This window comes from Haliaeetus albicilla, chromosome 2 (genome assembly GCF_947461875.1).
Source record: "Haliaeetus albicilla chromosome 2, bHalAlb1.1, whole genome shotgun sequence".
Classification (NCBI taxonomy): domain Eukaryota; kingdom Metazoa; phylum Chordata; class Aves; order Accipitriformes; family Accipitridae; genus Haliaeetus; species Haliaeetus albicilla.
Genome location: NC_091484.1, coordinates 76263166 through 76278682, shown reverse-complemented (window position 1 = coordinate 76278682; position 15517 = coordinate 76263166). Strand labels below are relative to the sequence as shown.

Here is a 15517-nt window from a genome sequence, read left to right as displayed (position 1 = left end):
TCTACTATGTTCATCTGCTGCTAACATTGAAAACTCCTGAAAAATAATACCAATAAAAGCAGAGCAGATTCTAATGTGTGTGTTGTATTTGTCAGGTTTGCAAACTGGAATCATAACTTTAATAAAACTGGACTGTTTCTTACAGAACTGACTTGACCAAGAGCGACTCAGGAAGGATATTGTGTGTGATAGGAATTCAGCCCTGAGAAGGATGGCAGTTACAATAAAACTCTTCTCTATTGAAGTGCTCATAAAAAACAGCTTTCTTCACACGCCATTGCAAAGCATTACTCATTTGTCACACTATCTAGGACTGACATTTACCAGCCACAATTTGCTATTGTGATATTTTTCCCCTTTACTTCTATAAACCAAATGCAAACAACATATGACAGCAGATTTGAAGTCATATCAACAACTTATTACAGCCACTTAAAAACAGGAACACGGAGATGTATCATAGACAATAAGACATAAAGACACAAACCATGAACCTTTTTCTCAGCCAAAATGTAATAGCGTGCAAGACAGTTATCTTCCATGTGAGATAAATAAAAGTATGGAGCATACTGAAAACAGGATTTAGTTGATTTGCACTTGGCATGAGTTTGGCCTTTAGTATATTTTCCTCCTGAATTTAATGGTCAGTAAAGTAAACGAAGTGTAGGCCTAAAACTGCATTACAAAGAAGAAAAAAATCAGAGTAACACAAAAATCAGTGATTTGTGATGTCCTGTACCTCTAGAGTAAAATGATCTGTAGCCACTTGCATGTTCAGTGTTTAAGGTGGATTTTTGCTTTTTGCTTGGGTTACTAAAATTAATTTACTTCCCCCCCCCCCCACTTATGATGATGCCTTTTTAATGTTTAGGATTTAATTCCTACCAAAACTTCACCAAGTCATGTACACAGCTGACTCAGTAACTGTGATCTTCAGTTGGGGTTTTAACTTCTTTTTGGAAATAACCTTGCAGAAACCCGGATGTCCTCAGGGGAACTGTGCCACACAGATCTGCACAGGTGGAGGCTGTGGACCACTCCCTTCCCTTAGCCAGAAGCTGTATTTTCCCATGCTCCCTGCAGGAATGATCAAGAAGTCAAGGTCTGGAGCCCTTGGCTCATATCCACAACACTTACCAAAGCAAGTACATCTCAGCAAAAGGTATGTTTGCGGAACGTAACTTTTAACCTCATATTCTTTGTGTATTGTACAGAGAGGAGCTGAACAGTTTTATTCTTTTTTTCGTTACACATTCTTTGCTGGTGTTTTGTCAATTATTAAATATTTGCTGAATTCCAGTGCACAGAGTATTTTTACAAATGCCCAGAATATTTCTTAGATTAATTTGGAAGTTCTTGCCAAATGATAAGAAAATAAGCAGAACACGCACTCAAGGTACAGATATCTTGGGTGTTTTATCAGGACTGAGGATTGTGACACAGTCTTAGTGCTGTTATACAAGAAATCTATGCTTACAAAATCTCATGTCCAGGACACCTTCCAGGTCTCAACTCTGATATGCCTTCCGTGTGTCCACGTGAGTGACCGAGTTTTATCAGCACCTCCTTCTCCAAACGCTGGCAAATTCCTGCTGCTCAGTGCTGTGATTTCTTTCACAAAGAAAGCTTTCTCTATCTCACAGCTAAAAGCTGTGAAGTGGAAGATGGGGGTAAGAATGACACAGGAGCCAGGAGGAATCTCTAACCCATCATCTCATTCACTTGTTTTGTCAAGTATATCGGTCTAGAAACCCATTCTTCTTTTCTGACCTTATCATTCACATGCAGTGGGATTCATTTGAACTAGCCATCCCAGCCTCCCGATAGTCAGTATAACCAGCGGAGATCCAGCCAGCGGCAGGCAGGGAAGTGAAAAATGCCATTTGCTTAGTAGGCACCTAAAACAAGTCGGGTGGCTCATGCCCATATTGTGTCTATTTCTTACCAGTGTCTGTAAAGATAGTCCTGAGTCACTGGTTTGCATGGAGATACCTACCCTGTTGACACCTCTGACTAGATTAGATGGATCTTGCCTAAGATTCACAGATAAGACTAAACTTCCTACAGAAGGAAGGCATCTGAGCAGAAAACTATTGCCAAGACTAGTTGACAATGTTGGAAGCTTTTGGTTTGGGATGATCACTTCAGTCACATGAAAGACCTTTATTTTGAAACTGTGGATGCTCACTATTTTCCAGTGCCGTTATAGGCATTGGTACATCAAGCAAACAGATTGTATTACAAAATTCTAGTAAGCAATGCATGGACCAGCTGCGAAAATGAAATGTGTTGCATCTGAACCCATTAGCCTTGTTGCATCTCAGCCATTTAACATCCATAAAAGAATGAGGGTTTATAAGTTCAGCTTCAGAGCTGTATTAATGTCACAGTGCTGCTTCCAGATTTACTGTCTCTCAGTATCTGAATCGAGTCTCTGCACAGGACCACCACATCTCAAGCTGTCTACAGCCAATTCCTTATATTCTGTTTTTTCACAAATGATCTCAGGTTTCTCAAATGGGCCTTGAAAATTGAGGCACCCAGATCCATGAGTTGCTATAAGACATTTTAATCTGTGCAGACCAATGATGTTCTATGTAAAGCATGCTGTGAATAGCATGTAATGCGTACAGTGCCATGGAAATCACACACTAGCTGAAACTCATCTTGATGCCAAGAGCCAGAGATCAAAGAAATAGTGCTCTAGTTCGAGGGTCTAGCAAACGACTCAATGCTGTCATTCTTACAAATAGCTAAGAGTTGTGCCTTTAAGCACAACTTCCATGAAGTGTCAACTGTTGCAGTTTAGCATAATTCCTTCAAGCAAAAGAAAAATAAAAAAATCCCACAGCAGATGAAACTTGAAATCTTGGACTACGGATAAATATTTATCTTAGAAAAAAGTCACTTTGCATACTTGAGAGGGTTTTTCTTTTTAAAATCGGTGCTCGTTTCCATGTTGATAAAGTCAACAACTGTTATTAATGAGGGACATCACAAAAATAGGTTTCTTTCCACTGTAACAACAATCCCTCCCTACCCTGGCTGAAATGACAAATAAAATATCTGATTAAAAATGCCCTTTTTCTTTCTCTAGTTTTATAAACAAAGCTGCTAAGGAGAAACTGCTTCCTTATTTCAGAGCTAATGTTGGCTTTATTATCTTTTAGCCAATGAAAACAAATAAATGAAGAGTGCTAGTATACACAAAGTGTTCTTAATGGGATGAGTTTTCCTCAGGTTATACAGTAGACTGGGCCCTGGATCATATGAACATGCAGGAGCAATCATTTTCTTTCCATGAAGAAATGCCTCTGTTTCCTACAGGATCTTATTGCTGAACAGAAAAATAAAATAATGCACATCAGTCATAAAGGCTTTGGTTCTTGATTCTTAAGTTTTGTGTTTCTACAAACATGAATTGAAGAGACAAATTATTACAAGACAAACTTTGGTGTGGATTAACTTTTTATCACCTACTCCACAATAACTGTCCATATACCAAGTGTGGTCAATGTGAAATAATTCAGGGCAGTTTCCTCCATAGTAAACTTACCCTGGGACAGGGAAATGAAGCAAAGTTACCAAAATAATGTAAATCTAGATTTTGTATCACATTATATTTTTGTAATCATACCCCAAATCATGTAGGCACTCTAAAGAACTGACTATTTTACTCCTTCAAAAAATTGGTACCAGCATTTTCAGAAACAGCCAGTGATTTGAGGTCCTTGTGGTTTAATGGAGCTCCCAACACCAGAAAATCGTGCCTTCTTCAAGTACTTCAGTTTCAGCAATTGAATCTTTAGAGACCGTAGGCCACTTATCACTTCTGAAAAACTTGGCTTATGGCTGTGTCATTTTTCCAAGCTCTTCAGCCTTCCTCTGATTTCTAAAGTGACCATTTCCTGCCATTTCAAATTAGCCTGTTAGACATATTAGGAACAAAACCAAAAAGAAATCTGCCTCAGAAAAGTGAAGACTTGAAAACAACGGATTCAAGTTGTCATTTTTGGTCTGCCTGGGAACAAAACACATAGTGACAGCAGAAATTCATTCATGATAGTCAGCCATCATATCTCAGTTTTCCCAGATTTGACCAGTATGAGGGCAGATATGTAGAAAACCAGACACCAGCAGGTTCATCAATTTAGGTCTGAATTTTACCCACAAAGATGATTTTTTCACAAGTGTTTGCTGCTATAATAATAAAAGATTTCTTTCTGCTGTAGAGTAGACCTGCAGATGGATAAGAAACCTACTCAGTGTGTGCACATACCCATCCTGCCCAGACTCCCAATAAGATTCTGCAACATGACTGTCTCTGCTCTGATTTTGATCAAGATGATGTGACTCGTATCAGACTAAACGACGGCAAGTAATGAGATCTTTGCAGTTTCCACTACCGCTTGGGTAGGTTTCAAACAGAACATGGTGGACACATGTACGTGGAGTCAGATAGTACCTCGCGCTTTAAACTAGCTTCAGACTAGTTGGTTTAAGCATCTGTAGCTGCCTGGGTGTAACACCACCGAGGTCGTTCTGGGCTACTTTATCCCACCCCGACTGCGCTACGGTTCGTCTCACAGAAAAGGAGGCCTAACTTCTCGTTATTATTCCACTGACCTGATGAGGCCCATGAAACATTTATAATCCAATCTCCCAGATTAATTTCCAGTAGTAAATGAATTATTAAAAAATGGGGAGGAAACCTGGGCTTTTACTATTACCATTGCTTTAAATGTTTTATTTGTATGGGACATTCTGTACAAGACAAAGTTAAATATACATTTTGTACAAAAGTGACATATATGACACCTTACCAAAATAGTACCTCTGCTTACATATTCATCTACATACACAATATGCCATGTCTGTTGTTAGCGAAGGGGCCAATTTCCAGCAGAGGGTGTATTTTTTTTATGCCACAGAAGAAAAGAGAATGAAATTAAGACATCATGCAGACCAAGTGCCAACGTCACTGGTGTCTTTTAATGCTTAATTATCAAACGGTTGCTGTTTTGTTCATTTCAGGAAGTCACATTCATTGGGTAATGAAAAAGAAAAAAAGAAACAATGAAGAGGAAAACATAATTAAAAAAAAATAGATGCATGCTGCTGGAACAGGATATGATTCTACACAGATCTGTGCAAAGGTTGTTGCATTGCCGTATAACATTTTGCATTGCCTTGTCTGATTGACTCAAAAAGCCCTGTAATGTCTTAAGGGAAATAACTTCTGGTGCTTTATATCGAATAAAAATACACAGGTCTTCTTCTTGATGCAGACAGTGATCGAGGTAACACTGTGGCATTTTTCTGAGAAGAACTAGATCTAAATTAATGTTCTGGTTGCACATTTCTTCCTTATGGAAGGCTGCCCTAGCAAACCTCAAGAGTCATCTCTTTTCCTAGTAAGGACACTGGCATTGAACGCTGGTGAAGGAAGACACAGCTTTTAAGCTCCAGCAGTCAAGGATGGTGGAGGGAGCTTAGCAATGCTGAGGTTCTCAGTGCTCCTCCTTGGTGGATTTACCCTACACAGGTGGCAGTTTGGTGAAGTGGTCCAAGTGCTTTATTTCTGCCTTTGTGAGTGGGGGCACAGGTGAATCTGTAGTTAGTTCATCTTAAATAGATGACAGGTGGACAGTGGACTTTGCCGAACAAATATACGTGGTCACAGTGACAGATAATAGGCAAGAAAGATCTGTCTCACTGAGGTTCTGTTGTCACAGAAACTGAGATTCAACAAAACTATTCTCCATAACCAGTGATGAAGGAGCCTCAAAGTTCTTTACAGCCTGTTTTACAAAGATGGTCAGAATTCAGGGCCTCCCCTCATCTTCATTTACCCTCCAAGATAAACCATAAACCACAATCTATTTCCAAGCGCTATTCACTATACTATTTCTTACACCCTGAAAAATCCTTACAGCTTCATGGGTGAAATGCATTTGAGGCAATCCCCACTTTTACTTACCATCCTACAGGCTGGAGCATAGTTCTTCTCATCCTAAAGCAAAGACACATCACACCCTGATATCTCCCCTCTTCTGAACAGAGGAGAACAGCTCCTCTGAACACATATGCACTGTAGACATCTATATTTTAGTCAGATGAAATCTGGCCTGTCACAAGGCAGCTCCCTCCTTCCCCAGACAAATGCTTAATCTTTGCTGCTCTTCTATCAGGGAGTGGAAGGTTATCTCCAAACTGACATACTTTAAAGCAGTGCTTTAAATTAAATGGTGTAGGTTTACTAGACTGAAAAATTCAGAAAGGAATTTTTTGTTAAACCTGGTTCCAAAAATCTTCCACCATTTTTCATCTCTACACTCTTTTCTGTCCAAATGCATTCTGCAAAAAATCTTAGTTTACATCATGGATGCCCTGTGAGGTAAGTGGGAAAATCAAGCTATATTTGCTTCATGAAACAAAGTGTGGACTACAGTTCACAGAAATTTCAAGAGGAACAAAGGCTTTGGATCTGGGATCTTTGTTCGTGATCTCCCACTCCCAGAAACACTGAAGCTCACACTGAGGCAAGCTCTTCCTGGGAAACTGGACTGTCTGAAGTATGGATGATGAGTGTATCTTAAAGGCAGTATTGAGTCCACCTACAGCTGACAGTACAAACATATGCCTATATACACAAAGATGAAAGGGTTTGCCAAAGGCCACGTAACATCCTTGTAGTAGAGTCAGGAATGAGCTCAGATCTGATGCTGCCTACGCCTCAGAGGCTGAATGGGAGATCTTAATCTCACAAAGTTTAAAAAAGTTTGCCTATCTGATCTAAACCAAACAAATTACATTACACTGAATTAAATAAAATAACTGAAACTCTGAGAGGCTTTACAGCGTATAGCTAGTTTGATGTGAATGGGAAGCAAAGGAGGAGACAGATGTTCACTCAAAGACTACCTAAACCTTTCTAGTACTCCGTTATGGCTTATATTCAGGCTGGTTTCCAAATCTAGCTCAAATGCTAATTCCCCGAGATTTGTATTTGCATAGTCAGTTTGGTGTCTCCATGCTACACAGGGTAGGGCCTTGAATTTTTGTTGGAAATTGATTTTGGAAAGAGCAATTAGTTTATCAGGACTCAGAGGAATTTGCGTACTGACTAGGAAGAAGGTGCTATGATAAATATCAGAAAGTAAAAGTTCTTTATTAAACTCTCATGAATTATTCACTATCAAGAGAGAGGAATAATTCTAGAAGCACCATTTTTCTGCCTTTTTTCCAAGGCATTTTTTCCATCTTCAGTTCAGTAACTTGTTCCAATTTTGGTAAAGTGTTGCCAAAATATGTCACTTGAATTGATTTCAGCATACAAACTGCTGTTTCAGTACCTCGTGATACATATCCACAGTACATCATTTCAGTACATGCATTTTATTTAATCATGAAAAATGGTCTCTATCACAGATAGGCACCATTTAAATTTCAAATCTAACAGCTCTTCTGTTTTCTTGTAATGAAGAGGCAAAGCACAGATCTTATCTATCACTTTGGTGTAAATAAACCCTAGTGTATAAGTAGTTACAATGGTATAAATGTAAAGATACTGATAGAGCTATCTCTAATCTAGAAAGAAAAATGTGCTACATCAGTGTGAGGCACTGTTACACACCAATTTCACCCAGTATAAGGAACGTACTGGTGTTATTATTCTCATAACACAAAACCACAATCCTTACTGCAAATTTTATGACACAAGAACTTTGTATAGGTCAGGCTTTATCTGAAAAGTCCATATGGTTACCAATGTGTTTAGTGCAAAACGAGACTTACTAATACCAGGTAAAGAAGTGAATATACATTTCTTGGATGATATTTTATATTTGCACTGGAGTTTTGTAGGTGAAGAACTAAGCAGTACAGAGAAGGCATGTACAGTGACAGAAATCTGGGTTCAGCATCTTTCATCAGATGCTTTGAAACAATTGCAGGATACAGAGTGGATCCAGAAAGAGACCTCAAGGGGACGTTGACGACTTCACTGCTTCATCTGTAACCTTGATTTGGTAGTGGAATCTGAGTCTACTCTCAGAAGCTGTATGTTAAAGGCAGTGACAAGGAATTTACGTAAGTGTTGTTTATATTATAAGCAAAATATCTGAAGCACGAGGTGATTGAGGTGAAACTCTTCCAGCCTGCAAACCATGCCGTTCTTCCTCATCGTAAACTGCACAACTCTTGTCCTATTTCCTGTATTGGTGGGAATAGGAATGTGCTAATTCAGTCATTTCCTTTTTGTCTTTACAAATAAAGTGCAGGTCAGGTCAGTCACAACATTGGTTCTGTGCCATTCCAGTCAATAACAGCTCCTTGCCACCTAGAAATGAAAGCAATCGTTTTACATCCATCAGTTAATCAGGTCATTGGAAAGGTAACCCAACACCCCTCAACCACGCAAAAAACCTTAGAGAGATTAGGATGGACTCATTTGGGGTAACTAATCACATCTTCTCAAAGGCATAAGAACAGAAGTGAGGTACTTGTGCCCCTGAATTTTAGATGCCCAAGTTTGGAGGTCAGTCTCCTTACCCTTCCTCCGGTCTCTTCTAAGCAATAGAGAGTCCTCAGCAGCAGCTGATTCAGAACAAGTACCTTCATGTTGCAAAGACTGTAGGGAATCCCTAAGATGGGTACAAGAATTAACCCTATATAACCAGAATGCTCAGTCTCAGCTCTTACTATGCATTTTGCACACTCCTATATAGGCAGGCCTCTGATTAGGAACTCTCTGTCTCTGAGACCCTGAGACCGGATCATTTCAGTTAGCAGCTATCTTTGCTCCTGACCTTGGTTCCTTTGAAGTATTCAATGGCTCACTTTAATGGCAATGTTTTGTTTTTCCTATGTTGAGGCTTTGCTTTTTCTCTGCCCTCATTCCTTCTTCAGAATAACACTAAAGATGTGTACCAAGAACAATGTTTCCAAATGAGTCCACACACACGTGCACAAAAACCTTCCATGTCTTTAATTCCTGCTTATCCTCAGCTGCCCATTTGTCCTGGTTTTGGCTGGGATAGAGTTAATTTCCTTTCTGGTATAGTGCTATGTTTTGGATTTAATATGAGAAGAATGTTGATAACACACTGATGTTTTCAGTTGTTGCTAAGTAGTGTTTAGACTAAGTCAAGGATTTTTCAGCTTCTCATGCCCAGCCAGCGAGAAGGCTGGAGGGGGACAAGGAGTTGGGAGGGGACACAGCCAGGACAGCTGACCCCAACTGGCCAAAGGGGTATTCCAGACCATGTGACGTCATGCCCAGTATATAAACTGGGGGGAGTTGGCCAGGCAGGGGATCATTGCTGGGGGACTACCTGGGCATCCGTCAGCGAGTGGTGAGCAATTGCATTGTGCATCACTTATTTTGTATATTCCAATTCTTTTATTATTATTATTATTGTTGTCATTTTATTAGTATCATCATCATTATTATTATCACTATTATTTTCTTCCTTTCTTCCTTTCCTATTAAACTGTCTTTATGTCAACCCATGAGCTTTACTTTTTTTCCCAATTCTGTCCCCCAGCCCACTGGGTGCGGGGGAATGAGTGAGCTGCTGCATGGTGCTTAGTTTCTGGCTGCGGTTAAACCACACCACCACTCCAGGAATGTGACCAACACTGAATGCAAACAAGGTTTCAACCCTGCATTTGTCACCGAATGTGTCTTCAAATCATGGCAGAAGACAAAGATCTGAACCAAGACTTGGTGAAAGCGGGATGATGCTCTCCAGTGACCTCACTGGGTTGAAGTGAGTCAACTTACTGTACAGTCAGAGTCATTCACTGCATGAATTGCACCCTTGTCCGTGGCATTTCTCATGTTTGCAAGTTCATGGTCCCCATCTTCTGAGAACTAAACTATTGCATTCTCAGTGTCAAGTATTTATATCTGTTTTGAAAATCTGTCTCAGAGTGCATGTGCACAGTAGCAAGACATTAGTGAGGGGGTGGAGATGACAGTGAGTTGCCAGAGTGCCACATTCTTTCTGTCACCGAGGAAAGAATGTGTCAGCAAGGGTATGGCAGCTCAGTCCTTTCACTGAGCAAGTCAATTAAGTGTAAAACAAAACCAAAAGCTGAATTCATGCAGTATTCAGTGCAAAGCCTCAAAGCAAGAGACCATCTGAGGGTTGTTGTGAATTTTTTCCATCTTTTTTTTTATTTTGCTGAGAAAATAAAAATTAAAAAATTGCAGAAAGACTGTCCTCATCCCAGGACTTAGTAGGAACACACAACAGTGATGCCTCACATCTTAAGTTAAAAGCAGAATATGTTCTAGCTGGGGATATTCGACCTAGTCTGGCATTTGCCAGTGGTGAGAGCTGTCCCTGCCAGATGTTCAGAATATCACCCCAGAACAACCAAATGCAAGTGGGAAGTACAATCGCTACCTTCTGTCCCCACTGGATTTTTCAGATAATGCCATCAAATCATCCCTTATCTTTGTGTACAATCTTCCCAAGGCACCACCTTCTATCTCATCAGGGTGATTAAAGCTTTGAGAGGGATCCACAGAGACCCCACAGAGGCCAAAAGACACCGAATGAAATCTGTTCTGAGAATACACTATACTCTGTGAAAACACTAACATGTGCTGATACCATTTTTGCTCTTATGGCTTAGGATGCTGCTAATCACTATGCAGTGAAGAACTGGCCTTTTCTAAAACAGGATTTCAAGAAAAAGCTTAAACAGAAAAGAGTATTTTGAAGCAGGACTCAAGGTAACTTTCATAACAAGCCTTATCTCCCATGTTTATTTTCAAACCATTTTTGCTGAGCCATTTGTAGACTGAAAAGCAGTCTTTGGCTGTTTGCTCCTGTGGAGACGGATCCAAAACTTTTTTCATCTATTGAATATGCACAAGAAAAGGTGTCAAATAGTGAGGAACCTCACTCACAGGCACTGAACAAGTCTTTTCTTTACAGACAGAAACAAAACTGTCCAGACAATTCAGCATCATCATTTCCCCACAGTATCCTGCCACAACGCAATTCAAACTGAACCCAGATTCTAGCTGCTGATTCAATTATAATTTATCAGATTAGCTACATGAAAACTATATTTGACCCACCTGGTTCAACTACAACCTCACCCAAGGGTCATGGAGTTAACGGGAACCCAGGAGGAACTGGTTCAAGCCCTGAACAATGCTCAGTCTGGAATAACATTCACAGAGTATCTCCTGTACTAATCATTCAGTATTGTTTTAGAGCACACCAATAATTCAGGATGAAATGCCCATGCTCTCCTCTCCTCTTATCCACTAAATTTCCACTGGATGTCTCACTTCAAAGCCAAACAGATGAACTAATGTGTCATATAGCCCCACTACCCCAGAGGAAAGCTGATGTTAGAGGGTTAACAAAATATACCTCTAAATTCAGATTATAATATCAGATCAAAGTTTTATTCCCCTCAGGCAGAGCTAACAGATGTTATTTCCGCCAGTGCAGAGAGACGCCGAGGATTGTGACTGTGATATGAGTATTTTTCAGGGAAGAATGGGAGAAGACGTCCGCACGGCATCTCCCAAACAACACAGGGATGCACATTCCAGACATCTCTTGGTCAGAATCTGACTGCTTCTACAGATGTCTAGGGCTGAAAGCCACAATAAAAGCACATGTACTTGTACTGACTCTTTGGTTGGGAGCCTGCAGGTTAAAGTGATACCTGTTGGTGACTAGTCATTCTAGCCATCATCTGAAGCATTACCTGCTTTAAACTCAAATCTCGCTCTTCTGACATTTTATAGAATAGGGACTAAAATAGGGACTAGAATAGGGACTCTCTTCCTCCTGCAGAAGTAAAACAACCCTTCTCCTCTGATAAAAATAATAACAAGAAAACCTAAATACAGAAACAGTCTATTACATATGCAGTTTTCCCTTTGGGAGAGGATAAGAGAACAAACAGCAAACAGATGTTGGGCATGTAATTCAATGCATTACAGGACGGTAGTGTTCAGGTATTGAGGTAAACAATGGGTAAGGCTTTTCATGGATTAAAACAGAACTGAGTCATGTGAATAAAAGGAAAAAAACCAATCAACTTTTGGAAACAACAGTTAATCTTCTCAGTTCTGATTGTTCAGTCTGTGAAATTCTCCACACTGCCTGAGGGATCATCCTGCATTTTTTTATGAGAAAGGTTTGTTAAGTAGCTTCATCATGAATGCTTGGTCAAAATAAGTAACGGCTCTTTGCTTGCTTGCTTGCTTGCTTTACTAAAAATTAGTTTAGGAGTGTTTTCCATGGCTGTATGATAGAAAACATTTCCTTTTTATCTCCCAATTTGTTAAAATATTGGTTAGTTTGGTTTGGTTTTACTTTTCCTTATATACTGTTTCATAGTTGGAAGAAAAAGTTCTTAAACCAAAAAGGAAAAATAGAACACGAAAAACCTTTAGCAGCAAGGCCATGCTTAAATAAATATGCTCAAAGCAAATTGAGAATACTGGAAACAAGGAGCCAGACTGATCAGGGTAAATCAGACGGTCCTGAGAATGGTACAAACAAAATAAATTGACACTGGAATTTGCTGGTCATTTACTTCTCCAGTAGATTAAAGCAGGGAATTTAAAATAAACAAACATCACCACTACAAAAACTGTGTAACTTTGATACAATGCCAGGAATGGAAGATGTTCTAAGAGCACTTTTAAGTAGTTGCACGCATTATTTACTGTGTGGGTTTCTGAGGCTATATATTATTTATTTTAGTTTGTAGTCATGCTTATGTGTTACTGGAACAGAGGAATCAATACAATCTATATGTAAGGGAGTCTGGACTAATGTCACTGCTGTCATGTTACAGGATGCCTCTTCTACTTTTCTGTAACTTTATAATGGCAGCCATGCAGGAACACACTGTTTGGCAGCCACTGTGCTTATTTTTGGGGGTGGTTTTTTACAGGACAAATTGTGGCAAGGAGAGGGGGAAATTACAACAGAAATCTGAAGCTGCTTGGCTTGCTGATTTAACAAATGTTACGGTCTTTGACAATGAGGCTTTTACTTCTTGCTCCAAAGATATTCAGATAGCAGTTTTCAAAGTCATGCTGATGGAGCTGATATAAAGCTGATTTTTCTACCTAGTTAAATTTCTCCATTTTGCTTCTTTCATGTCTCACTAAACTGAAAATGTTCTCATTAACTTCAGTATAACTTGGATAAATTGCTTAAAATAATATCATTTAATATCATATAGACCTTAAAATGGCCATGAAAATCTGAACATGACAGGAACTAGCCTTGTATTTAAGGAGAAAATATGACCTAAGAACTGTCAAGAATGACTTCACAAAACACAGTGTTTTGTGATCTTGAGCTCTGTGCTGCCCATAGGCACATGGAAAGTTTGAGAAAACTGAGCCCATTGAGCACAGGGCTTCATGCATCGAGAACGATACCCAAGTCTCCCACAGCAACTATATTTTTCAGAAAGGACTTATAAAAAATTTCTCCTTTTCTCATTATACCTCTACAATAGGAATCAATGAAATTTTGGGGATCTAAATGTAGATCTATTGAAATCAAGTTGTGCTCTCAAACTGAATTTGGCTTAGTCAGTTCTTGGTGATGTAATGAAGGTTCCTCTAAAAATGAAGTGAATGTCTTAGCCAGTTTGATGTTAACTACAATAACACACAATTAAATGTGTAATACTTATTATCACAACCTGGCCTATTCAGATCCTTTCTGATTTTTAAGCAGTAATTTTGCAAGATTACTTGCTGCATTATTTTTTACCACACTCCAGCCTTACATATATTATTTATATCAGTAACTGAATATATCTGTATGAAAAACTGTAGTTTCACTTACTTTGTCCTAATACAGTGCTCAAGTGGAGGAGTAAGGTCATTTTCTTTATCTTCAGTGCACATCTGAGTTGTGTCTGCAGAGACATATCAGACATTATTAGTGGCTGGAGTATATTTCTATTCACACAGAATACCGCAGTAGCTTCTAGGAACTCCACTCATGGAAGTGATGGACTACCACTCACACCGTAAATCTCCTAGCCCACAATAGGCACGTATCCACTTTGGACTGAAATACCCTGGCACTGGAATACCATCTCATGCCCTCGTTCACGCCATCTGAACAGAGTGGCCACAGACAGGGCCAGGAATGCTCAGAGCAGGTACCACAACTATGGCTCTTTGCAAATAGCATGGGCTTTATAGCTGACCTTAGAGCGGACAGTCTGGCACTCACTGCTTTGTCATTGCCTGAACTCTTTCAGCTAGTGGTCTACTGCCTGTTCATGTGGTGGCAGGCTAAAGGCAGGGGTGACTGAATGCAAACGCTGTTGGGAATGATCCCCAGATTGTGCCCAGTATTAGTTGTTCTGGGCCAGAAACTTTCCGAAAATTGTGCTGACTACTTACCAGTAGGGATGATCGGGGGACAGTGTTCAGACTCATGCCCTGACACATGTTAGTTTACTAATATAGAGATGGTTTCAAGGAAAAAACATGGATTAGAAGGTGAAAGATTATGCTGGAGGGATGTCATGAGGTTTTTATTTTGCAGTTGATGTCATAGCTACTAAGAAAGCAATTTTCATTACTCAAATACTAAGGACAGCAGTAGCTGAATAGGAAACCCCAAGTCCAATCCAAACTGGGTTAAGATTCTTTCACCCTGGAAAAGAAGATTGTCCCTTGACTGTTGAGAAAGCAATGCACAGACGGGAGAAGCCAATGTTGTGTTGGATATAAGAGAGCTACCACAGACTGTGAGCATTCCTTCGGGACAGAGAGGCAATTGCACTGTTCCAGGGAAAACAGAGAGGTCAGTGTCTCAGACACTGGATCTGTCAACAGTGAAAGTAGTCACTGAACTTCTCAGGGAGAAAACATCCTGCGACCAGCTTGGATGTCAGTCTGCTCAGCTGTTTCCTGTTTTGGAGTAAAACATTTTAAACTGCAGCAGACTAGGGCTTTTTCTTTTTCTTCTTTTCTGTCAGTCATCCAGCCAATGGGTAGGTTGCGAGCAACAAACGATGCCAAGACAGGGTGTAGGATATGGGTCTGCTTCAGTGAGACTGTTGTAGACAGGATGGGAGGCAATTGCTCTTACATTCACAGCTGCCAGTCTCAGATATATCTGGCTTCCTCGTGTCATAGACAGAATCTGGCTCTCTCTTGCTTGTTGATCATGTTGGTATAAATACATGCGGAAAGCTCTGAATGACTGTAAGGGCTGGAGTAGTAGGAAATGGACAATATTTAAAAATACATAAAGTACTGGCAGTTTTCTCCTAGATCCTCAGGAACTTAGAGGTACACAGGAATCTTTCTAAGTTTCAAAGGGCCTCTTTTATCATAATATTGAAGTTTATAATGGTTTGTTAGAGGTCTTCAATAGTATTTGGACCCATCTAGGAATTCCTGATACTGATGTTCTGGATTTTCTCATAGTGAGAAGCAAGAGCTACTGTCCTGACCCTAGTACCGGTAGCAGGATAGGCATATGGCATG

The 15517-nt window shown here is 39.8% G+C and overlaps 1 protein-coding gene across 3 annotated transcripts in view; it reads right to left on the bottom strand.

Moving 5' to 3' along the window:
* Positions 1-7382: 7382 nt before the first annotated feature.
* Positions 7383-15517, bottom strand: part of MINDY4 (MINDY lysine 48 deubiquitinase 4) — an 81748-nt gene continuing 73613 nt past the window's right edge. For all 3 annotated transcript variants that reach the window (XM_069778302.1, XM_069778304.1, XM_069778303.1), the window contains 2 exons: positions 13854-13926; positions 7383-8341 (listed from right to left, as the gene is read on the bottom strand). In XM_069778302.1, the coding sequence (XP_069634403.1) occupies positions 8293-8341; positions 13854-13926 (122 nt within the window). In that variant the 3' untranslated portion in view covers positions 7383-8292. The remainder of the gene's footprint in view (positions 8342-13853; positions 13927-15517) is intronic.